This window comes from Helianthus annuus, chromosome 13 (genome assembly GCF_002127325.2).
Source record: "Helianthus annuus cultivar XRQ/B chromosome 13, HanXRQr2.0-SUNRISE, whole genome shotgun sequence".
NCBI lineage: Eukaryota > Viridiplantae > Streptophyta > Magnoliopsida > Asterales > Asteraceae > Helianthus > Helianthus annuus.
In genome coordinates, this window is record NC_035445.2 from 148,312,629 (window position 1) to 148,339,380 (window position 26,752).

Here is a 26,752-nt window from a genome sequence, read left to right on the forward strand (position 1 = left end):
AATTCTCAAAAGTCACCAAATATCTTAATGTTATGAAAACTTGAAAACTATTTCTCAACTTTAGGAATTAAGAGTTTCCTCTTCTCCGCACTGTTGAAATCCTGAACCTCTCCAGTCTTTTGGATCTTCGTTGCAGATGTGTGAGAATCTTCTTCAACATCGTAGACTTGAACCAAGTTTCGCTTCACTTCATCCTTAGCTAACATGGAATCAGGAGTATCAGTGAGATCCAATGAAACAGGTGAAACGGTGCTCGCCATGTTAGACACAGGAGTAGTGTTTTCGATTCTTTTGGAAGCAGAGTTCTAACAAAAGACAAATGTAACAGGTTACAATTGCATATCATATTTGAACATATATATAATAAAACAAAGAGGAAGAAAACAAAATTTGACACGAATACCTTGAAACCATCAGATGTCTGAGATTCAAATTCTGAAGCATCAACATTGAGAGACATATTTTGAGAAGACTGCATATTTTGTTCATATAAAAAAATATAAACTACAGGAAAGTAAAATATTTTAAACGTAAATCAATAAGGTAAAAAAATTTATATAACATACAGTTATCTGTGAAGAGGATTGCTTCTCTTGAAGAACAGATATAATGTTAGGATCCACAGTCAGCTTCAGTATACCGTACTTATGGATGTTATACTTCAAGACGTAGCCAGTAACATCAATTTTAAAAGCAGCAGTCTGGCCAACCAATGTGTCAACTTCAGCAGGAATCTTCATGGAATCAGAACGCTGAAAAATAGTAAAATATTTTATCATTTATGATGAAATTTTTTGTACATACAAAACATAACCAATTTTAATACAAAAAATAAAACTTACAAATTCAGGGTTAGCAGTAAGAATATCATCAACAGACTTTCCTAACAACTTCCGTGCTTCACGATCAAACAAAGTAAGTGTAACAGAAGCTGATGGGTCTTGAACTCTAAGTTGAATCTTAAACCTATTGATAGCATAAGTACATATTTTAAAACCAAAACAAATGTTATACTTAAAAAATTTGAGGGTTCAAAAGGTCTATTGTCTTACTTGAGTGAAGAAGTTATAGTTTTAAAAGCACAACGATCAGATACACAGGTAAGAACCTCCTTTGTAACAGCTGAACCTGATTCCTGGGTGTCCTCACTCAGATTAACAACTTTGTTGATCTTCTTGTTACATCTATTACAACCCTCATATAACCATCATTCATCTTTGTAAACACCCAGTATATTACCCAGAATAATGACCTTGCAAACCTGCATATGTATATGACAACATAAAAAAATATAAAGTAAAGTTTTACTGGAAAGTTTTAAATTATCAAAAAATGATACCGTCTTAAGCGAAAAGACATCACAAATATTCATAAAGTCTTTGCTTTGCAAGATTTCCTCTTCAACAGATTTGGCCATGGAACCAAGGCTCGTGGATTCACTGACTTCAATAGAATTTTCAAACAAACTGTTGAATAGAAAAAATAAAAATGTATATTTTTATAAGTTATACATTCATCATAATATGGATAATAATTAAATATATAAGATAGATAAGAAATAATGTGTACAATTTTTTTTTTCATACCGGTTTCTGAACTCATCGACTTCAGGACAATCATGATTGCAAAAAAGACGACTAACGGTGTATGAATTGTTAACATACGCAACCCCTATAAATAAACAGTTGAATGTTAGAAATAATAAATATATAAAATAAGAAAGATTTTAATAAAAAAAAAGTTATTAAAGAAAGAAAACAAACCATTCCACCACTTGACCTTGCCAAACTGCAATATAATGATTGCATGAATATTTTTTCCCTTGATACTCTCAAAAAACGACAAAACTTTATCACAGTATTGATCCCACAGAGTAAGAAATACCGTCCGACCCCTAAGTAATTAATCAAATTCATAAAAAATGGTATAAATAAAGTTGGATAAGTTTCATTATATAAGTATGGTAAAAATATACAAACATATTAATTGTAACAATAATATGTATACTGGATTTTAAGATAATGGTTAATTGCTTACTCCAGATCAGATATCTCTATAGTAACCTTAACAGCCTGCTTTCCAGTTAATTTGTTAGTTACAGTCTCTTTAGGAAATGATCGAACCAAATAACCAATAACATCTACAACAATAAAAAATAGATCAATAAGAAGATGCCACACAATGAAAATAAAAAATATTAATTAAAAAAATAGTAACATCTTTTTAAAAAATACTATAACATACATACCAACTGTAGAGTTTGAAATACCATTACTGTTCAAGAGGTCCGCAAAACTCAAGAAATCAAAACCATACGGTGATCCACCAATATCCTCACATGGAATAACTTCGGTTGTCCCCTGGAAACATAGCCTTGATTGTCAACATACCTGTACGTAGAGTTATTAAAACCTATAGTTGGATTCCTGATAATCAAACATTTCTTTTCAACTAATGACGGGCGAAATTGTGGTAAAACTCTATTCAAGCATGTTGCCTCCATCTTTGTCCCCTGTATAACGTATGAAAAGTAAACTTAATAAAGTATAAATTTAAAAAAAAATCATATATATATTTAAAATTTGATAAAAATAAAATAAATATACCTCTTCGTCCATTAGAATCATGTCAAATGAGTATAACTGACTGGGATTCCTCCTTTCAGGGTGTTCCCAAACCCTGATCACCCTAACCTTGACAGAAAACCGCTCTTGAAAGGCATCAACAGCTCTGAACATAGTAATGTTATGGTTCTCCATTATATCTATCAGACGAAATAAAACGTATTTCAATATACGAATCAAGATAACTAAAGAATATGAATCTAAGTAAAATAAACAAAATGCATAACAATTTTGGAAAAACAGAAATAGTTTATAAGAAATCTTTTAAATCAAAGAAGTCAAAGAAGTTTATAATATGGTTCTATAAAAATTGTATGATGAAAAATTAGAACGTAACCAAATAATGCAGTAATATGAATGACACAATGCGGAAATGGATGAAGTTTTGAAATAATATTTATAGTACCAAAATGAAAAGGTATATAAGGAAACAATCAATTATTATAATAAAAATGATAAATTTTGAATAATCAAGCATCAAGAATCAAAATCAGCATCAGCAAACAGCAATCAAGATCCAATCAACAACATCTTCTAAATCAATACCAAAAAAATACTAAAAAACTGAATATGAATAGTATGACTTTGAATATTCTTTAAAATAATACAATAACGAATTATTATTGATAAAATCAATTTGAAACTTCTTTCCAAAAATAAATGAGTATTTTACGTGTATCATTAGTAACAAAAACAAAATTTACGGTTGTTATATAAGTAAATAATATAGTAATCACCATTCCTAAAAATTACATATTGCTTCTAAAAATAAATAAACCTATTTTACTTATTGTATTCAGTATATATAGATATATATAGATATATAGATATATAGATATAGATATATAGATATATATAGATATGAGTGAACAGTATGAATTAGACATTTATATGAATCACTTTTCCGATTTAAAGTTTTTGTTATTAATGTATAATCGAATCATTTAAATAGAACATAAAAAGCAAAAACTATAATTGTGGTTATATATAATAAAATATACAAATGTGAAAGAGAGGTGCAATATACTTACCGATGCTTGTATTTGGATGTCTGATGATGAACAAAAAAAAAGAGAACGCTTCTCAAGTTAACGTTTGAAACATTAAATTATAAACAATTTTCCATATATAATGAAAACAGGGCGGTTAAGTATTGAAAGGAATATATACGAAATCTGTGATGAGAAAAAGAAACAATCTGTCGATGAAGCTATCAGTCTGAGAGATTCGAAGGAACTTTTTTTAGGAGTCGTTGACATTGCTAAGGAGTGTAAGGTGCTGTTTGTTTTTTCCAAAAAGAGCTTCCTGGCCTCTTTTGTCTGCGCGGCGCAGACCACGCGCAGACCTTTTGTTTTACAGAGTGTTTGTTTTTCAGAAGAGATTTCACTTAAAAAGGTCTGCGCGTCCTCTTCCCCAAGCAGATGTGGACCTTCCACTTCTAAACACTTCAAACCTCTTCTCCTCTTCTCACAAAACACAGACATACCAAAACCCTAGCACCTCTCCTCCACCCCTCTCCTCCTCCTTCCACTGTCACCGCCGTACACACTAGACAACCCTCGTGTTCTCTTGAACCATCCTCTTCCTTCACCCCCTTGTTATATAACTAACCTCTGTTTTCACTTTTCTCCATCTTCACTCAAAACATTTTCTTTTCAGAAGCTACTAGAACAATTTCTAGAACCCCAACTTTTCCATAGTCTCACTCCATCTCTCTCTACTTCAATCCTCTCTCTTTACAACAAACTAAGTTACAATTACATTTTTCCGGCATCCATGGCAACTCCGGCGACCTTCTCCGGCGTCCGCATCTCATCCATCTGCACCGATCGAACAATAACTTCATCTTCATCGTTCGCTCAACCATCTGTTTTCTTCAATTCGTTCTCGATCCTTTGTTGTTCGGTGTAATGCTTCGTCCAATGGAAGGGTGAGTTGTTACTTTAGTTATGTTGTTTTGATTAGTTGTGTAGTTGTTGTGGTTATTTTTAGTTGTTATTTGGATTGATTATATGATTGGAAGCATAAGATGTGGTGGAGGTTTGATATAATTATGAGTTTTAAATTGGACCAGGAAGTAGTTAATTAGCTGTGGTTGAATGAGTTACAGAAACTGAACATAGAAGGATTATGAGATTACTTGTGATTTTCGTTAGTTTACTGTGGTTATGTTAATCAGTTGGATTGATTATGAGGAGTGTTGCATCATTAGGGATGTGAATTTGTTTACCAGATGTTTTAATATAATGATTATGAGGATTGCTTGATGTTCATTACAAGATTTTTTTTTTGATTATTTGTGCCTATTATGTTCAGCAACTTGCAGAAGTTAAAAAACAAACAGTCTTCTTCTTGCAGACTGCAGAGGTTTGGTCCACCTCTTCTGCTACAGATGTCTGCAGATGTGGTCCGCAGACTGCAGACGTTTTACCTCTGAAAAAACAAACAGCACCTAAGAAAATTATATAACTTAACATTTCCTGAGACTCCTTGGCAATATCAACGACGCCTCTATGTTCCAAGCAAATCACATTGACTGAGTTTTTATTCAACTGAACGTTTCTTCTTAACAAAACAGGTTTGAATTGGAAATATACCTTACTGAATAAGTCACAGGGATATTATAATACAATACGTTAGTAAAAAAGCATATACCTTAATGTATACATCAATGTAGACGGCACAGGAATATATAAACCTACAAAAACATGTTTGAATGCGAATTAGACATCAGATTCTATACTGAAAATCAACAGTAATGTTAATTATCAACCATGCAACAGATCTTCAATGAAAAACAGATACAGGCTAAAATTAAAATTAAAAATATCAAAAAAAAACAACAACTCAAACAAATCTTGTATTAAAAAGAATATGTTCAAATAATTTATGGTGCATACAATACAAATTCAGTCAAAATTATTAATTTTTTAACGTTGAAATTGTAAAATGAGGTAAACATTTTATATTTTATATTAAGCTTATATAGATAAAAGCAAACAGTATGAAGAAGACAGATATATGAATCACTTTTCCGATTTACATTTTTATTAATTAATGTATAATCTAACTAAAAATATTTAGGTTTATAATAAAGAGTAATAAACAGACATGGTAAAATATCTTAATATGTTTATTTATATTTACTAACTATGATAACTATGATGTTAACATCAGTTATTAACAAATGTTTTCTATATGTAATATGGATTAATATTGTAAAATTTATTTCTTTATGGTTTATTTGGATCAATCTTTTTAAACATTGTTTTTCTATTCTAATCATACCCAGTAAAAATTTAATATAACTTGATATTAGGATAACGGGCAATTCAATAATGGGAACACAAACTAATAGTCCAAACATAGGTCAGATAATATAAATTGTAATAACTAAAAGTTTAAAACTATAAAGTTTGTGATAAAATTGTATAGACATAAGTAATTAATATACGTATCATATAAAAACCAAAAAAAAAAAAACAAACCCATAATGTCAAAGGAGTACTAAATATGGTTCAAAGGAGAAACAACCCTTTCTACACTCAAAACTTGTTCAGTTTCGTCAAAACAAAAATAAACCGTGTCACCCACCTTAATGCCAGCAATGTTCATTAATCTCGACCAACTACTTAATGCATAACAATAACCTTCGAGTCTCGCTTGACGTATAGTACCATTAGGAAATTCCTTCTGAGGATTAAGATGCAAAAGTCTGATTGTGATACTTTTAACACCCAAATCAAGTTTAGCCTTTATGGAAACATCATCAGGAAGCCGCTGTATTTTATTTAAAAATTTAAATTAATAAGAACATCAATCTTATATCTTATATAAGTTATGTATTATGTAAAAAAAAAAAGTATATATTTAATATTTAGTAGTAACTAAAAAGATATTACAACTTACAAAATAGTCAGCAGCCATTCGAACAAAACGAATAATATGTCCAGTGGCTTGTTCAGCAACAGCAGTGGGAGGCAGATCTTGAAGAGAATCAATAGGTGCAATATCAACCTGAAACTTACATATAAAATTTGTTAGATTTAATCATTCAAATATTCTATTATTATATTTATATTTTAAATATAAATAATAAACAAAAAAAAATACTTACATCATCGACATGTACATGATCAAAGTTCATTTCAATACCATTTTTATCAAATACTCTTAAATGGAAAGAATGACCAAACCATTTTGTAAATAAAAAATAAGAACCGACCTCCAATTGATATTGAGTAACTATCACATCAATACCCGCTGTAAAGCAGACTTTACCATTACAACTTTGAACCTTAACATGAAACTCTTTATTGCCTAAATACATAGTTGAAATTATATCAGCAACCGTATAATCATGAGACTTTGAAAGGACAGAATCAGGTATCACCTGTATAAATGAAAACACAAATTTTAAATAAACATAAGACTTGTAAGCAATTATGAAAAAATGTAAATATAACGAAAAAATAAGCAAAATATAGATATATTATAAAATATTCTTCCAGTAAATTGAGAAGGCGTAGCTACAATGGATGACCAGAAGCAAATAGAACTCAAACCATTTACACAGTATGTTATCTTGAATGTTGTAGAATCCAAAGGAGTGAAGATTACAAAAGTGCCAGCTTTAATTCCTAAATGTGTAATGACATCACCCAACCATGAAAAAGGAAAAAGATTCCTTTTGCTTCACTTATGTAAACAGTAAATTTACGGCCGTCGTCTGTTTCTATATGAACATTAGTAGGAGCCATACAGACACCCCATAATTTAGTCGTCGCGTGAGAGGGAAGAGCCTTATAAATAAAACAATTGAAAATAAATTTTAATTAAAAAATATAATAAACAAAGGAATATAATGAAAAGGAAAAATATATATAAATATGAAATATGTTAGAAATTATGAATTACCATAATAAATTCATCGGCTCTACTCAATTGCCTACAGAAAGATGGCTCCCTGCTACTGATTTGAATTATAAAAATTATATTACGTTCAGATAAACATAAACATTCAGATAAACATAAACATATCTAACAAAACAAGATACACATACATATTATACAGATTATAAACACAAAGTTAAATCTTTCAATAAACCTAAAAAATTTTAAAAATCAACAACCATGTAAAAAAAACTATAAAATTAATTCATAGAGATGATATGTAGGATAACCTAATTAAAAAATGTACATTAATAATTACTAATACACCTGTTAGACATATAAAATACTTATCAAATCATAACAATCAAATAAATATATATAATTTCCAATTTAAAAAATTTGTATACATACAGTTACATATATAACACAATAATTATAAAGAGTAGTACAAAACATATTGTATTGTAGAATATATAAATATTACCTTGATGAACTTCCTGACATATTCAAAACCTACACACAACAGTTACAAAAAAAAAAAAAAATCTCATGATTACATATTCAAAAATTTTAAAATTAAAAAGACTATAATCAAAAACAAATTCATAAAATCAAAAAATTTCTGAAGCAGTAACCTGTTTGTTTGAAGAAGATCTATAACACCTGATGAAGAATCGAAAAAAAGGAAGGCAATAACAAAAGACTATGACTAGTCAATAGATAAAAAAGATAACAGATTAAAAGATTACGTATTACAGGAAGAACATATATACCTTGTATGTCCGAAGAATCGATATAACACCTTATGAACATTCAAAGTACAAAAAGGAAAAAAAAAACCCTAAAATCAGAAATGATAACAAATTACAGATAAAAAAATTAGATCTGATGAGAAGCTGTACATACCGTCGATGTTTCAAGAATCGTGGTTAGATCTGATGAATAATCGACAGTCGATCGATAGATAGGAAGGTTAAAAAACCCTAAATTCACAAATAGTATAAGAGAAGAAACAAAAATGGGAATGATGGACGGTTTAGTGTGTTAAATATGGAACGAATATTAAGGACCCGAATGGGTAGGTGGATCCCGTGTCGGGTCATTGCAAGAATATGAGGAGATGTGTATTTTGGCGGGAAAAAGAGGTATGGAGGCCCTAGTAGGTGGACATGTGTCCCCTAATTAAGGCTTTTATTAGGTTGTATAGATAAGATATACAAGGTTCACTTTTTGGGTTTTTTATACATAAATTTAAATTTAAAGGTTCATTTTTTTCTGTTCGCACAGGGCCTACCGAGTCTTCGCACAGGGCTCTAGATACTTTTTATTTCTTTTTGGACACAGGATCTAACATCAAATCCATGTAGTATGAACATGATCATCTAAAAGCTTTTAACCTTTTACCCTGCGCATGGACACTTAGCATGTGCGTCAAGGTACTTTTTCTTTCTTTATGAACCAAAGTGCTCAAGATACTTTTTCTTTCTTTATGAACCAAAATGCCCATAGTATCTAACATCGCTCCTCTAAATTCATCTAGCATGAATATGTCCGATTTATGTGTCCAAAACACAACATATAATAATGTGGCTATTAACATATAATGATACTAATTAAGAAACTTTATCGAATATACATTTAATGTGATTACACAATAAACCGAGTCAAGACTAGAAGACTTCAAATTGTTTGGTCAAATGATAAGGTTGAATTAGGGTTAAATCTTGAATTAGGGTTAAATCTTCATCCTTGTACAGTGCTTTATGGATTACATTACGACTTAGCATCCACATGGCATACCAACCTTATTCTTGGTGAGTTTAGAAAACCAAAATATGCATATATGCATACATACATACAACTGGAGTGGGTAGAAGAATAAGAACACAGACTTGTTAAAAGCTTGTTAAAACCCTAATTGATATATAAGGATCTTTGAAAAGTCTTTTTTTAGGTGTTCTTGAATATTACTTGCATATATAAATCATCATTCATCTAGTGAAGAAGATTGTTCTTCATAGAGTTCATCTTGACCACCGTTTTTTAGCTACACCTCCATTCTAGCTAGGTGCAAATCATCCCTACATTAAAGGACAACTACTTATCTGCAAACACTATAGCCATCTAACTCACTATGGTGAGAGTTTTGCAAAATGTTTCTATAAGTTGCAAATCTTCTTGCTTTTAATTTGTTGCTTAAGTACCAAAGAGCCTTTGGCGTACACTACAAGAATAATATACTTTTAGCGGCGACACCATTAGCGGCGACTGGCCAAACGTCAATAGCGGCGACAACAAGGCAATAGCGTCCGAGCAATACTGGCGACTCAATACCGGCGACATGTCGTCGCTAAAAGTCAATAGCGGCGACAAATGTCATCAATACCGGCGACAGATGTCGCCGCTAAAGGTGCCCCGTTCTTGTAGTGGTAGTCGTACCAAGGTGTTGGAAAAAATGTGTCCCTCCACAAATGACGAGGGTGAAGTCATGTGATGGACGAATGGTGTAGAATTAAAAGTAGTAGGTTTAGAAGGTGTGTGAGCTATCTGTTCTAAAAAATGTTGCATGAATATCACAATGGGAATTAAATATAGAACACAGACCCCATGTATAGCCCACAAATCGAGCCTTAAGGCAATGTACATAATCTCATGCATGTAACCTGGTACTACATGTTCACATCAAGGCATGAAATATTTGGTATGCAATAAGTATAACCTCAGAACAACAAAAACTATGGCAGGAACTGAAGTACTTCCAAGGGCCACTGTTTACAATTACAACCAATTGGAATGTGGGGATCATGTTATAACAAAGTCCTTCAAGAAAATCTAAAGTAGTGAAAAAGCAAACCTACAAACACCCCACATAGCCCAGATAAAGTGTTTATAGTGGTGGTAAGTTGAACAAGTCTAAAGTGTGCATACGTGCACATGATAAAGAGAATATACAACATAATTAATTCCCCAGGTTTGACTTCTAAACAAGCATAAAATAATTGTAAATTAGTGGTGGTAAGTTGTTATTAATTATTATAGTACACTACCAGGAGTTATAACATATATAGTTCAATAGCATAACCAAATCACTCACGTTCCTAATTTAATGTCCATGATACACAAACAAGAACCATCATCTCAATAACCAACAAGTCAAGCAGTAAGGCGATCCACAAAATCGAACGCAATTACGCAACCTTATACGTTCTTAAGATGGTAGATAGGTCCGTCCAAACAACTGAATTCATGGTGATTGGCCTGGTGGCTTAAGACTATGGAGTGTGGTTCCGCCTTCCCTCAAGTCTATATAGACGCTAAATCATCCTTCCTTTCACCTTACCATTTTCCCGAAGAAGAGTGGGGTGTGGTTTCCCCTTCTTCCCCTTTCCCCTTTCCCCTTTCCATTTTTTTTATTTTTATTTTTTAATACCAAAATTCTTAAAAATATAAAAAGTTTTCTTTAACTAAAAATAAAATTACAAAGCCTAGAAGAAAAAGACACAATTAAAAAAAACATAATTTTAATAAGAAGTATTTAAAAAAACCAAAGCTCACTTTCACTTCCTCTAGCCATTTCTTCGTGATTTTGTCCTTCATTCTTGAGAGCACCGCACGATCTCTTTCGGGTACGCTTTCAATGTCGGTTTTCATGAGTCGGAACTCTTAGGCTTCTTAATATTATAGATCAAATTTGAGTCGCCTCTTATCAAACTCAAGCCTTTCCATTTCCCTCGCCGTCGCTTCTTCTTTTTCCTTCTCTTTCTTTTTGTACCTCTCCTCTTGCACTCCCATAAAATAGTTGAACTTTTGAAGAATTGTATCAAGTTTAGATGCATCACTTTTAGCATGATCCCTTCCAGCCGGCTGCTCTGGTTCAGGAGTTGGAGCTTCATCTTCGAGCTCGGGGTTATCGTTTATATTGATAACACAATGTGCATCCGAACCACCCGCACAATAACTCCCCGACACACTTCTTTTAGATCTTTTCGCTTCTGAAACCTCATTAGGCACGACCTTCCATTTCTCACATTTTCTCAATATTTCATACGGCCCCAAGTAATTCCACGGCCCATGTTTTTTGTTGCATCTCTCAACAGCCAATGTCAAATCACTTGCATCATCTTCACCACTTTTTCGATTGTTCCGAGCATGTTGATATATACCCGCAAACAAAACAATTTTTCAGTTCATCTCTCTAAATTTTGAACTAACGGGATGGACAAATCGATATGGTGCGCATTGCATCAATTTGAAAAATTCTTTACAACTTGGTTATAAAAGCCTTCACAAATTGGATCGGTAGAAGCTTTAACCTAAGCTCGTGCAAGCGCTTCCAACTCGTCCGGGGTCCAAGGAATGCTTTCCGCCTTCCCGCTTCCCTTTTCTTGATCTCTTAAAGCTCGTTTTCCCCTTTCTTAGTCGTCGTGGTTTGTGGTTATGTTTCGTGTATAACATCGTCATATGCGACTAAAGAAACGAAATCGTGCTCGGGTGCGGTTTGAGTCAACGGTTGGAACGACGGCATTTGTACACCTTGTGATAGCATTTGCATAGCATATTGGTGTTGTTGGTATTGCGTTGCCAAGGGTTTTGAGATTGACTAAAACAACCAAACGAAAATGGATCCATCGGTGTCGCGTTGTATACGAGTGGGGGTTGGGTCGAGGGATTAGCAGTGTGTTTGGCTCGGATCCATGATTTTTTTATGTTGAAAATGGATTTGAGATTGATTTGAAAGATATTAAAAATGTATTGTGACTTTTAAAGATGAAAATAGAGTGTAAATAGGATTATAATAAAAGATTATTTATTTTAAATTCCGACTATTTTTAACGATCATAATTCAAACGGTCAAAAAAATTGGACGGGGAACTTTCCCTGATTGCACTGAAGCATGGACGGGGTGGGGGGGGGGGGATTGTTACCCGATGGGGTCCCCCACCACGTCAGCTTCCCGAGTCCTTTCCCGAGCCCACATCCGTACGTCTAATGCCAAGATCATATATAAGGGGATTCATGGTTTACAAAAACTATCAAGGTGAATGACTGAATGGGGATTATACAAGTCCCCCAATCAAAGTTCTTATACCTTAGTGACAAAAATAAACATCACACACATAATCCATAAGTGATAAATCCCTCAATTGACTGTACAAGGAACAACAATATATACATGTGCTATGCTATGCACTTTAAAAACTACTATTCTGGGACAACAAACAAAATCTGAGACATCATCATAGGGCATATACACTAGTTTCATGTCTAAATCACTAAATCAACACGCGAAGGGAAAAGAAAACACTTTTTGTTTATAGGAATACAGAACTACAGAAGAGGTTTACATCTTGCATATTACATGCATGCAGTAGTTATGTGATAAATCACTTGATAATACATACAAAAAGCATCACAATTTACAAATAGAACAAAGATGCTAAAGATACCACCATAATGCACAAGGAAGCCACTTTTCCCAAGTGAGCAATAATAGCGTAAATGGAAGTATGATCAAATGCAGCTGAAATGACAAGTTCCGCTGCAGATGCCAAGCCGTACATCATGAGACTGGTAACTGAGCACATGATGGGCTGAGGGTGAGTTTTGAAAGGGAATCCAGTTACGCCCTGAGACTTGATTTGTACAAAAGCAAGGAGAGCATGAACGATAAAGCTAAGTGCAGAATGTGGCATGATGACACCTTCCCTAGCGGGGACTTGTCGGTAATAGTTAGCCCAGATGCGGCAGAAAGGCGCCATTAGACCACCATGTATAATTGGAAGTATGCCTACTGCCCATTCGAAGAATGCGCGAAGTTTGGTTTTTGCGGGCTGTGGGTTGACAGTGATAACTTGTTCGGCAACAGGAATATCAACTTCTGTATCAGTCATCCTTTTTTTCTTCTGGGACTGGGAGAAGGTTTGATATATGGAATCTGAGAGATTCAAGGAAGCTTTTATAGACATTACTAATGGAGGAAACTACCGGGAAAGAGTGGTGTAATTTCCAAATGGAATTTATGAGTTTCAAAAGCGATCCCATAAAATCATGCTTTTGAATTTATGTAATACCAACATTTAATTATAAATTACTGTTTTGGCCCCTGTGATTTAGCCAGTTTAGCTATTTCAGCTTAAAAAGCAATCTTTTAATATATTAGACCCCGAGGTTGCATTATATAACGGTTTTGGTCTCTAACACTAACTTTTTTGCAGTTAATTGTAAGGGTAATTAGGTCATTATATACTTTAGTGGTTGTTTTCGATAATTACAAATTTCTTTTGATATTTAAGAGATTATTAATGCAATCACTCATGTTTTTTTATTATTTCGTTATTTTCACGGTTATTAGTTAACAAAATATGTTTAATATATAAATAAATATGTATTTTCATTAACCGTTTGTTTTTATAAAATTTGTTTTAAAAAATAATTTGATTTTTTACATTTTGTTTGAACCATCTATCGTTTTTAAAATTGTTCCTTTTTCAAACATTTGTTGGTTAAAATCGATATTTTCAAAAGTTGTTTGTCTTTTAAATTTTTTTAAACACTTTGTTTGATAGCATTTTTTTAAATCATTTATTTTTTAAATATTTCTAAACAACTCACTTTTGTAAGTCGTTCATTTTTTAAATTTTACATAACGACGTGTATAAAAAATAAAAGAAATGTAAGTTTTAAAAAAAAACATTCTAATAATTTTTTTTGCAAAAGATCGTTCATTTTTTAAACTTTTTAAAAAAATGGTTTGTTTCTTTTTCAAATCTTTCATTTCTTTGGACCGTTTGTTTATTCAGAATTTGTTATTGTTTAATCTTTTGTTTATTAAATTTGTGCGTTTTTTAGTACCTTACAATTGTTAACTTATTTTTTAAGGTTTTGTTTTTTTATAAAAGTCTTTCTTTTAATCTACATTTAAAAAAGTAAGAAAAATGATTTTAAAAGAATGGTATGAAATGAATCGTTTAAAAAATCTTGAAAAGACAAACAACTTTAAAAGAATGATTTTAATAAACAAACAGTTTAAAAATGACTAATTTTACAAAAAAACAATGGACGACTTAAAAAAAGGTTAAAAACAAATGATTTTAAAAACGACGTTTATAAAAAAGTGTTTAATGAAAATAGATATTTATGTGTATATATAAAACATATTTTTAGATAATAATCTTGAAAATAACGAAATAATAAAAAACTTGAGTAATTGCATTAATAATCTTTTAAATATTAACAAAACTTTGTAATTATAAAAAATAGCCCTTACACTTAACTGTAAAAAAGTAACAATTGTTAGAGGCGATAACCGTTATAAAATGCAAACTCGGGGTCTGATATGTTAAAAAAAATACTTTTTATGCTAAATGAGTTAAATTGGCTAAACCACAGGTGCCAAAACAGTAATTTACTCTTTAATTATATCTATACTATATAATAAAAGAAACCAATAAAAGGAGTCATCTATTTTTTATAGATAATTAATATCAATTATAAGATGATTATAAAATTAAAATTATAGATAATGACAACGAAGTTGAAGGAATTGGGAATTTACAAAATACATTTTTTAATATATAATTTCTATGGTTATGGATCGAACTCCGGTAATGATGAAAGAATTGGAAATTCACAAAATGCAGTTTTTAATATATAATTCCAGTTCAGTTTATATAAATTACAAAATTATTCCTAAAATCAAATGTTATGGCATTTTGGTTATTTAAGCAAAACTTAATAGAAAATTTAACGGAAGTTGACACTAAATATAATTTTATATATTAAATAATAAAAAAATATATCTTTAAGAATCTCATATATTGTGCGGGTTGAATAAAAGTAATTTTACATAACAAACAATAAAAAAGTTATATTTAAAAAAAAAAACCTTGTGTATTCACGGGTGGAAGAAATGTAATTTTATATACTAAATAATAAAAAGGTTATATTAAAAAAGCTTTCTGTATTGTACGGGTTGAATAAATTTAATTTTATATAGTGTAGATAATAAAAAAACTTTATGTCTTTAAAAACCTTATGTATTACACGGGTTTATCTATTGTTAAAAAATCTTTCTAACCATAAGCCCCGAACATGTTAAAAAAAATGTTAGTACCCAAAGGTGTTAGTTTTGGTAAACCACAACGACTATCTTTGTAATTGACTCTTACTTTTGGTTATATGTAATTTTTATTATTTGATATATAAAATTACATTTATTCAACCCGTGTGATAAACTACTATTTGATTTTAAGCAATTTGATCATTCTTCCATATATAGTTTAAATAGAATCATTATCAGTTTTACGTTTTCAAAAATTTTTCTCAGTAATAAGATAGATAACACTACTAGAAAAGGGGACAATTTCCTACAGAAATTTCCTACACAATTTTTTTCGTCACAGATTACAACACCTTTATGATGAATTTCCTACAAAAAAAAATTTCATGATTTTGTTACAAAAATGTGATGCATCCACGACGAAAAACAAGAAAACCCTAATTAATTGACAGTTGCGTCATAAATCTGTCAGAAATAACCTACAAAGGTTAATTATTATTCTTTACCGAATAAATATTTATATAAGCCAAATAAAAAAGGGAAAATAATTTCGTTTCCTACACATTTGTGATGAAAAATACGAAAACGCTAATTAATTGACAGTTGCGTCACAAATCTGTCAGAAATAATATCGTTTCCTAAATTTATGACGAAATATTTATTTTTTTAATTAACTTAAACCATCCGTCGGAATTCCGTCACAACTTGTGACAAGTTTCCAAAAAAAACCCTATTTAATTGACAGTTGCGTCACAAATCTCTCACAAATAATCTACAAAAGGTTAATTATAATTGTCTACCGAATAAATATTAATATATGCAAAACAAATAAGGGAAAATGATAGCATTTCCTACACAAATGTGAGAAAAATACACTACTAGAAAATTGGGCAATTGTGACCAAAATTTGCTACCGAAAAAAATGATAACAAATTTAGCCACCGATTTGCCACGGAAATAAAAATAAGTGTATTTATCATGATATGGTAGCAAAGTGGTTGCAATTTTTGCCACCTTTTTATTTTCGGTAGCAATTTGTGAGAAAAATACGCAAAAACATAAAAAATAAAAAGGTATTTGTTAATTGTGACCATGTTATCGGTGCCAACATGAAAATTCAAATAGACGGGTTATTTTTTAGTGGATTGCGTGCTTCAAAATTCAATTAGGGTTCCAACCAATGATATTGTTAATCCTTTTTTACTTTTACCACCACACAGAACCTTCATCAAAGCTCACTTCATTTTTTTCATTTTGCCTCTTCGAATAACTGACTCTGTTCTCTTCGTTTCCCTCATTCAATAACCAATCACACATCATGTCTCGCTTAATCCACTCCAGATTATCACCATCCAGATTATCGTAAGTTTCTCACTCTCAATCCCCCCGTTTTCCACTAAAATCTGTCAAAAAATGAACCTAAATCGCCCAAAATGGTTCAAAAATTAATTCAAAACCCTAATTTAATCGAATCAGATGTGTGTTTGTTTGTAATTAGAGGAAAATAAGTTATTATTGGGGGATTTATGGTTATTGTTGTTTATAGGATGCTTTAATTTGGAGAATTAGGGTTTAGTTACTGTTATGATGATTTTGTTTTGTATATTTGGATATGTATGTGATATTGAAGGAATACATTGGGATCAACTGGAAGAAGAAGGTATTTTTCAACTGATTCTAATAAGATTGATGAGCCACTTAAAGTAGAGGAAGCTGAAATAGTACAGACTACACCTCCTCTGGTAGAAAAGGTATCTTCAGGTTTTGTGTGCGTGTGTGTGTTTATGTATATGTGTGTGTTATATTGAGTGAGATCATGTATATAGAGTGCCATTTGAGGATGATAAGATCACAATCCCTTACTAAGGTTTTATAAGTACAAATGCTAATCTCATTGTCACATAATTAATGTTGATTAGCACATAGTGTAATGTATTGATTGCGAGTTCGACCATTAGTTAAATATCTAAAGTGTTCTTCATCTTTGCCTAGCAGATAGTGTAATGTACGGGCTTTGTAGGTGATTTTCTTCATGTACTTATGTCTATATGTTTTATGTCTTGACTATAGTTGCAAAACATGTTTATATAGTTTGGGGCTGTTTTTGCAAATACCTCCAAAAGTCTGATAAAGTGATAATTCAGATTCAATGGTTTGCAACTGGTTTGCAACATGTCTAACAAGATACGAAGATAATAATAAACAATGCAAATGGTTTGCAACTATTGATTAAAAAATTCTTAACTAAAAATAAAACTTAAAAGTTTTTAAAAAAATGTATCCTGTTACTTGCAAAAACTGTAAAGTGATGTGCCATCCCCATATCATTCCTTTCCCAGCTTTGCATTAACATAAAACAGTCAAGTTAGTCGGTTAGTTTGTTAGTTACTTACTAGTGGGGGTGCAAACGAGCCGAGCCCGAGCTCGAGCTCGTTTAACATATGAAAGCTCGAGCTCAAGCTCGGCTCGATTCGAGCTTTATTTCTAAAGCTCGAGCTCGGCTCGAAGGTAATTTTTCAAGCTCGAGCTCGGCTTGTTTAGTATTTATTAATTAGTTTATATTACTTATAATTATTATTATACATATAATTTAGTTATTTTTTATATTTATATAAATGGCGTTTCCTAAAGGTGCAAATATAAGAGCATCAATTGTGGTTCTTGGGTGTTTTTAAGGAGAGCTGAGAGGTGGGAATGATGCCCTCAAACGGGCTACTATGAGTGCAGGGAGGAGATTGAGCAGCTTCCACGCAGACTTGTTTTCCAACTTCCCTGCTTGTGGATGCTCGAATGGGTGGCAGACAATCTTTTTTTATGTATATTGTCTATTTTATCTTATCTGCAGTTAATAGGTCAAATAATATAATAGTAATTAGTGTACTTTTGTTCGGTACACAGAAACTGCTGCAAGGGAGACACTAGAACAAGTTATGGCAGAAGCTCTTTCAAAATCAGGTTGTAGTTGGTCTGTTGTTCGTGCAATTTGCTTAGCTGTGTCGGGAGTCAACCATCCAACCGACCAGCAACGGATTTTGGATTGGTTGAGGTCAGATTTCTACGGTTTAACTTGCTTGATACACCTTCCCCTTTGAACTAACTTTATATTTCTTTGACCATGATACACGCTCCAATAAATAAGTCAATGAGTCGAAATTACCACCTGTAGGTGGTTCTGGCAATAGATGCTTTTTTGTGTTGATATCATTTTTGCCACTTGATCCCTACATGTGATCCATAATCTTAAAGTGAATACGTAGACACTGTCTTATGTTTTTTTCTTTTTTTTTTTTGTTTCCATAATCAGTGATATATTCGCGAGCGATGTTGAATTTTTTGTTGAGAATGATGCGGTGGCAGCGTTGGCTAGTTTATATTATATTATATTTTTATAATATGTTTTATGTCATAAATCAATTTGGGTGTATATTTTATGCACAACTAGGTTATCACCCGCGAACTTCGCGGGTCGGAAAATTTAATCTACACTATCACAAAGTGTATAAATAATATAAATACATGTAGGTTATGTAATATTGCTTCCCTCCCAAAATCACCCTCTACCTCCACCACAACATGCCATGTGGCCCAAATCCATCTCATTTATTATATTATATAGATATAGATATAGATTAGCATCCAAAATATGCAGAAACAACGCATTTATGCAGAATCAACATCCATACTCTGCATTTATCAGGAAATTTATGCAAGATTTGCATAATTAGCATCGTAAATTTGCATTTTTCAGCACATTTATGCAGAATCTGTATTTATCAACAGTTTTATGCAGAATCAACATCCAAATCTGCATTTTCAGCACATTTATGCAGAATCAGCATTCATAATATGCATTTTTTAGCACATTTATGCAGAATCAACATCCAGAATCTGCATTTATCAGCTAATTTAAGCAGAATCAGCATCCAAAATCTGCAGAATCAACAATTTTTGACAAACCACAGGGACGAACTCTTAAAATTATGTAGAGGCGGAGCAATAAAAAACATTTGAGCAAGTTTCGTGCTACTTAAACCACAAAGTCCGGTAAAATATATGATCAAGCCAATGCATGAATATTGCATGGGATGATTAAACATTCAAAAAGAACAAAGAGTTGCAGGTCAGGTGGACTATAACAATAATATAACAATATAAAAGAAACAAATACCTCAATTAAACAAAACCCTTTAATCCTCTTATCGCATAAATATACTTCGAATTTAGTAACTATGAACAAAAACCATACAATTAAAAATTTCACTCCAGTTTCCATTGATGTACTCAAAGTGGATATCGAAAACACAAAAAATCATGTGTAAAAGTATATATAACTTACCCTTAGATGACACACGAGATTGACCACTAAGTTGTTCCAAAACCTAATCTAAAAACAATAAAAATTAAATCAGTAAAAGTTCACTCCTAATTGAATATGAATACAATATTACACAGAGAGATAAATATAGAGGATTGACCTTAGCATCAGGAGTGAGACGGTCACCACTTTCATCGTCAAGGATGTTAAGAACCAATTTTTGAACCTTAATTTCCCTTATTGGATTCATTTGCCCCATTTCTATACCTACAAATCAATCCAATTAATCAAAGGCATATAAACAAAAGCATTTAGTGACATTTAATAAAATTATTAACCAAATTAGAAATGAACGACAACAACATCAAATAAAATCAATAAAAACAATAGCCAAATTAGAAATGAACATCAAAACAAACGCATATGAAACATTGATGAACTGTAAGCAATGCATTTGACCTGAAGTACGATGCTTAAGATATGAGAAGCCTTCAACAAAAAGTACCAAGAAGAGTTATAACATCAAACCATCATAAAAATCGATGTTAGATAGAGTCGATTTGAATCTAAATCGCAATCGTGGAAACTCTGATTTTAGGTCGCTGAATCTATAACATCATTGATGATGATGATGATCCCATCGTTGGTAGCGGCGTCCTCCAACCATGACAAATGATGAAGATTACATCTCTCTACGATGTTGAAGATCACATCTCTCTTCCTACAGAGAAAAAACGACCGAAGTAATTAGAAAGAAAAACAACCGAAAGCAATTAGGGTTTTAATAAAGAGAATAGATACATGATTGTTGCTAATACTCCTCAATCTCTGAGAATAACAATGGTTTAGAAAGCTTTGATTGTTCAGAGGGAAGAGGATGAAAGCATCGGAATTTAGGATTTCTAAAACTGAGGTTGTGAATAAAAAGCGAATAAAAAAAGCGAAGAATTAAAAAAAACTAAAATGAGGTTTTGAAACCAGCTGAATCCTAGGTACCAGGCTATCGGGAATTTTAAAAAATTAGAGTAAAAAAATGTTTTTGGACACATTTTAAGCCTATGATGTTCACATAAAGAAACTGAAATAAGGCAACTTATCTTTGAGATCTTGCATGATAAAATATCACATGTTTAATCTATCATCAAATAAAATCGAAATATAGGTTGCAATATTGCAGCTGTTCGGTGTTGTTTTCTAATCATATATATAAAAAAATCCACTATTTAGGTTAGTTAGTTAGTTACTAACCAAGCAGCCGCCACCACCATCATCATCAAAATCACCAGGATTAACACCTACTTCTTGCATTCCAGGTTGATCGTAAATGGCACACCTGCGTAATAGTTATATTAAATTATTAATAGAAAATCAATTTCAGGATATCAAAACAAAACTACACCTAGATAAAAAAAAGTGCATTGCGATACTCCAGCTACCTTTAAAGTTAGAACCATGTCTCAATATCTCAAAACAAATGATGTAGCGAAAAGAACATATTATATGGATTCCAAAACATACATCCAAGGGGTATATGCAACTATTATACCAATAGTAAAACAATCTCATGCCAAAATAAGAGCTCATCATTTGACTTAATGAACTATTAGAATTGTACCTTCATCATTCGACCTGCAATCTCCAGTTGTTCGTTCAAACTCTGTGCAACTTTAAATACTCTGCAAGGTCCAAATTTTAGATATTAATCATTTTTTCTATAGTAGAAAAACATACATCATCTTGAGTTACGATCCACAATAAGACATACATCTCAAACCTGAAACTATACTCAAACCTATCAGTAACATTCATACAAAAACATGAACCGGTGACATGACATCATGAATCCTTTTTTACATAAATCAACAAAATGAAGAAAATCACATTTCAGTTTCAAATGTTTTTGACAAATCAACTAACTACTCTATGAAATCAAGTTTAAAATGCATTACAAATAAGAAAATAGGTATATAGAACCAACCTTGCCAGCCTTTGAGAAGAACTCATAAACATCTCTTTCATCAGCCTTTAAAGATATATCTGTGATTTTTTATAAGAATGTAATTAACCACATAATAGTTGATGATGCAAGCAAAATCACCCTTTTTGTTTAGTTATTTACAATTCAAACAAATGTCGTTTAACCTCTTATTACACATCAAACTAAGAAATCAAAAAACCGCAATTAATGTTTTAATTAGGGTTTAGCTTAAATCTCATCACATAAGAATTGGATATTACTTTTCGATCATCTAAAAATTTAAGATCATTTATATACTGAGATTCAAATAAATTGAATGGAATAAGGTGTATGAGATGAATTTCGTACAACAAACAACTGATAGGGTTTTACTAGAAATTATAGAAACAACATTGATCTGATAATTATCAACATGTAGCAAACCTAACCTCTGCATATATGAAGAAACTAATGAGAAAGAACAACCAACGTTTAAGAAACCAAGAGAGAACAATTAAGTAGATACCTGTTTAGATCGAAGAACACACCAGATCTTAGGCAAGATTGATGGAATCATAATCGCTTTTTGATAGTTAGGGTTTCAATTACAAATAGTGATTGATCTACTCATCAATTCTATAACATAGCAAGCAACATGCAAAACAATGAACCAAAAATTTCTTGATGAAGAAGGTGAAGTTAGGGTTTCAATAGAGATGGTGTCACGAAGAAGAATCCTCAAATTTCTTGATGAAGAATATGAAATAGGAGATGATGTCGGCAGAGCAGTGGCATCAATTGTTGGAGGAGGAAATTAGAGTTAGGATTCGCAAAGGAAAAGAGACTATATATTCGGGTGACTCAAATCCAGATTCTGACCCGAAAAAGAAACGGATCCCACGTGCAAAAGAAAAAAAGGAGTATTTAGAATTGTTTCCCTCCCAAAATCACCTTCTACACAACCAATGGATGCCACATCATCAAAATAGCTCCACCATTCAAGGACACATAGCCCAAATCATCTCATTTATTAATATATATACATTATAACTTAAAAAGAGAGATTGACATAATGTTTTATAATTAAATGTGTATTTATCTATATTTGTGTTTTTTTGTAGTAAAATTTTAATTCTAACATAATAATTTGCCAAGAAAAAGTTTAAAAATTCAAAATTCGGGTTGAACGGGTCAGGTTCGGGTCAACCCGCTAATATTCGGATCGTGTTTGGGTTCATATGTATGACAAGATTTTCGGGTTCGGATCGGGTTCGGGTTCGTCTAAAATTTTCGGGTTCGGGTCGGGTTGAACCCGCGAACCCGACCCGTTTAGCACCCCTATGCAGGAACACGACCAATTTAACACCCCTAAGCGTAATATATATCCACAAATGATTTTTTTTTTCAAAAAGATAAGCCATTTAGGAGGTTTGAAACACTACCTTATTTATAATCCTTTGTAATTTGTAATGCATATTAACATCTCTTGTCATGCAGGTTCTTTACAAGAGGAAATGCGTGGTGTTCTTTGGGTGGGTCATGGTTCCCACATTGTGACTATGCCAACAACATTATCATTCTAGATTCATGTAGTTACTAACGTATACGGACTACGGTATACACGAACTTCTCTATGAATCGTTTCCTTGAGGCTTTGACCTTGTAAATTTATTTTTTATCGGCTATGTTCAGTTTTTTAAGTGGTATTGTTGTCATGTCATATCATAACATTACGCTACCCGTCAACTGGACGGGTATTAAACTAGTTGAATATTTTGTTATCATTGCAACCAACTTGACCCGTTATTAGTTTTCGTTAATTCTGAATTCTTGATTAAATTCATTGTTTGTTTTGTAGATTGAAAAGTTGAACTTAGTTATCAAGGAGCTCACTAAGGAAAAGGATGAAGAAAAAGAAAGGCTAAATGGAATTATTGCAGGGTTGTTGGCTGAAAAAGAAAAAGATAAGGTGGATAAAGATGCTATGCTCGATACGATGTTACATATTGAAGCTATGTTAACAAGTACAATTTGAAGATAGGCTACAAACATTTGATTTTGAATGTTTCGATGTTTATCGTATTAGTATTTTTTTAGTTATTTTTAGTTATTTGATGTTTTAGCTGGTATTTCTATTAGAATGTTTTATATGCTTTTGATACACATTTTATATAATTTTGGGTTTTCGTGATCTTATTAGACTTTTTTAAAATTTTATAATTTTATTTATATGTAATTTTTATGAAAAAAGCAGGGAAAAATGAAAAATCAAGCTGAATAAAAAACCAATATTCAAGCAATCACAAAATGGTAGCAAATAATTCACAAGCTCGCTAAATGCGTTTTTCATGAAAATGGTGGCAAATCGGTAGCAGAAAATGGTGGCAAATCGGTAGCAAAAAATGGTGGCAAATCGGTAGCAAAAAATGGTGGCAAATCGGTCGCAAACAAGGTGGACCGTAGTAAACAAGAAGCGGTGGCAAATAATTTTGACCAATTTTGTGGTGGCAAAAATAAGGTGGCCAAATATAAAAACGGTGGCTATTTGGTGACATTAGGGCAATTGACACGGGTGTTTTTGTCACCGCATTTTGGTGGCAAAATGGTGACAATAGGGAAATTGCTACTGTTTTGTGACCAAATGTTTCATGACAAAAACCCTCTTTTCTAGTAGTGATATTTATTTATTAATTAAAATAAACCATCCATCGGGATTGCGTCACAACTTGTGACACATTTCTGACAAATATCCTTGTATCAAAACATTTATCTATGGTTTTGTGACAAAATGCTTAAATCCATTGCAAATTTTCATAAAGGCGTATGAAACAATCCATGTATCAATACAATTTCCTATGAATTTATGACAAAATATAGATTCATAAACCATCCGTCAGGATTGCGTCACAACTTGTGACACATTTCCGATAAATATCTTTGTATCAATACAATTTCCTACGCATTTATGACAAAATGCTTAAATCCATTGCAAATTGTCATAAAGGCGTAGGAAACAATCCAAGTATCAATACAATTTCCTACGAATTTATGACAAAATATAGATTCATAAACCATCCGTCAGGATTGCGTCACAACTTGTGACACATTTCCGATAAATATCCTTGTATCAATACAGTTTCCTACGCATTTATGACAAAATGATTAAATCCATTGCAAATTGTCACAAAGGCGTAGGAAACTATCCATGTATCAATACAATTGCTTACGGATTTATGACAAAATGCTTAAATCCATTGCAAATTGTGACACATGATTAAATCCTTGTATCAATACAATTCCTACGCATTTATGACAAAATGATTAAATCCTTGTATCAATACAGTTTCCTACGCCACAAGAGGTGCATCTTTAGTTCTGGCAGCTCGAAGAGAGAAGAGTCTCCGTGAAGTTTCCGAAACCGCTCGATTACTCGGTGCACCGCAAGCGATCGCCGTTGCGGCTGAAGTTTCCAATATTAATGACTATAAGCGACTGATAATATGTGAGATTGATAATTGATATTCAGTTGCTAATTGTGCATCAAAATCATATAATTGTTTTATGCTAATTATAGTGAATCATTTGGTGAATTGTGCTGGGGTGACTCCAATGAGCATGCTAGAAGAAATCACTGATATTACTAGCATCACATCAGGCATGGTAAGCACTAGAGAACTTTGAAGTTGATAATGAAATTTTGAAGTAATAACATAACAACATACTTTAGAGGCAGAAAAGAACTATATATTGTTTACTAGAATTAAAATGTCAATGTAGTTGTTGACCTTGTATAAGTAAAAAAGTTTAAAAGATTTAAATAAACTTCATGTGCTGCATCATATCTTTGTAGGACATAAACTTCTAGGGCTATGTGTATATGACATATCTTTTAGTTCCACATTTGAGAAGGAACAAAGGGAAAATTGTAGTAGTTGCTTCATATGCTTCATGGTTGCCGTTAATATTTAATTATTATAGTTTCATGTTTGTTTTAAGTTTAATTATTTCTTTGCATTAATATTATCTCAGGCAAGCAAAGCATGGTGGGTCCAGACGACGGTGTATTGGGTGGCGTTTTCTCTGAGTTGGTTGAGTGGGTGAACCACTGGTTCTTACTTGTATCTCGTCTTGAAGAAGAAAGGGATCTACTTGCAACTCGTCTTGACGAAGAAAGGAAAGCAAGGGAAGAACTTCAAAAACAACTTCAAGAGTTTATGAAGAATTGGCATCCTCCCTCTAATTAGTTCTAGTTTTTTATATTTTTTTGGATTTACGTTGAATTGTATTAGCTGATTTTTGAATTTATGTCATTGTAACTTTGGTGAATTTTGTAAAACAGGTTTTTGGTATTGCAGATTATTTCTGGAATTTTTCGCCATAAAAATGCAGAAATATTATTTATTTTTTGCAGTTTTTTTTATTTAATAAATTAGGTGGTTAGAAATGTGTCACAACATAAATTGCTTTTGTCGGAAAATGGTCAAAAATAGTAGACCTTTTTTCTTATTTTTGTCAGAAATTTGTCACAAAACATACTCAGTTTTCGTAGGAAATTTGTAACAACACTTCTAATTTATTTGTAGAAAATGGGTCACAAAAAATACTTAGTTTCCTCGGAAATTTGTAACAACACTTCTAATTTATTTGTAGGAAGTGGGTCACAAAAAATACTCAGTTTCCTCATAAATTTGTAACAACACTTCTAATTTATTTGTAGGAAGTGGGTAACAAAAAATACTCAGTTTCCTAGAAAATTTGTAACAACACTTCTAATTTATTTGTAGGAAATGGGTCACAAATAATGTTTTATTAAGATTTGTTAATTTTTTTGTTTTTTTTTTTTTTGTCAGAAATGTGTAGCCAAAAAAATAAATCCTAAAAGATAATAATTAAATATATTGTAG

At 31.9% G+C, this 26,752-nt stretch overlaps 3 protein-coding genes and 1 long non-coding RNA gene across 4 annotated transcripts; 2 read left to right on the forward strand and 2 right to left on the reverse strand.

The window, feature by feature from the left end:
* Positions 1-47: 47 nt before the first annotated feature.
* Positions 48-2,759, reverse strand: LOC118485891 (replication protein A 70 kDa DNA-binding subunit A-like). Its single transcript, XM_035982402.1, has 13 exons — positions 2,607-2,759; positions 2,391-2,512; positions 2,249-2,274; positions 2,038-2,140; positions 1,764-1,894; positions 1,587-1,671; positions 1,309-1,466; positions 1,240-1,261; positions 1,053-1,184; positions 843-966; positions 567-752; positions 404-472; positions 48-305 (listed from the first exon to the last, which is right to left on the reverse strand). The coding sequence occupies exons 1-13, from the start codon at positions 2,757-2,759 to the stop codon at positions 48-50; spliced, it is 1,569 nt and encodes a 522-aa protein (XP_035838295.1).
* Positions 2,760-6,130: 3,371 nt separating this feature from the next.
* LOC118485484 lies at positions 6,131-6,840 on the reverse strand. The gene is made up of 3 exons (XM_035981631.1): positions 6,742-6,840; positions 6,534-6,641; positions 6,131-6,404 (listed from the first exon to the last, which is right to left on the reverse strand). Exons 1-3 carry the CDS (start codon positions 6,769-6,771, stop codon positions 6,132-6,134), a joined length of 411 nt encoding a protein of 136 aa, XP_035837524.1. The 5' UTR covers positions 6,772-6,840; the 3' UTR covers position 6,131.
* A 9,936-nt stretch (positions 6,841-16,776) lies between these two features.
* On the forward strand, positions 16,777-18,945 carry LOC110899691. The gene is made up of 3 exons (XR_002570468.2): positions 16,777-16,938; positions 17,207-17,327; positions 18,475-18,945. It is a non-coding gene; the product is annotated as an uncharacterized LOC110899691 (long non-coding RNA).
* A 3,568-nt stretch (positions 18,946-22,513) lies between these two features.
* On the forward strand, positions 22,514-26,138 carry LOC110901925. Its single transcript, XM_022148682.2, has 6 exons — positions 22,514-22,648; positions 23,707-23,872; positions 23,972-23,974; positions 25,192-25,350; positions 25,423-25,508; positions 25,983-26,138. The coding sequence occupies exons 1-6, from the start codon at positions 22,514-22,516 to the stop codon at positions 26,064-26,066; spliced, it is 633 nt and encodes a 210-aa protein (XP_022004374.1). The 3' UTR covers positions 26,067-26,138.
* Positions 26,139-26,752: the final 614 nt, after the last annotated feature.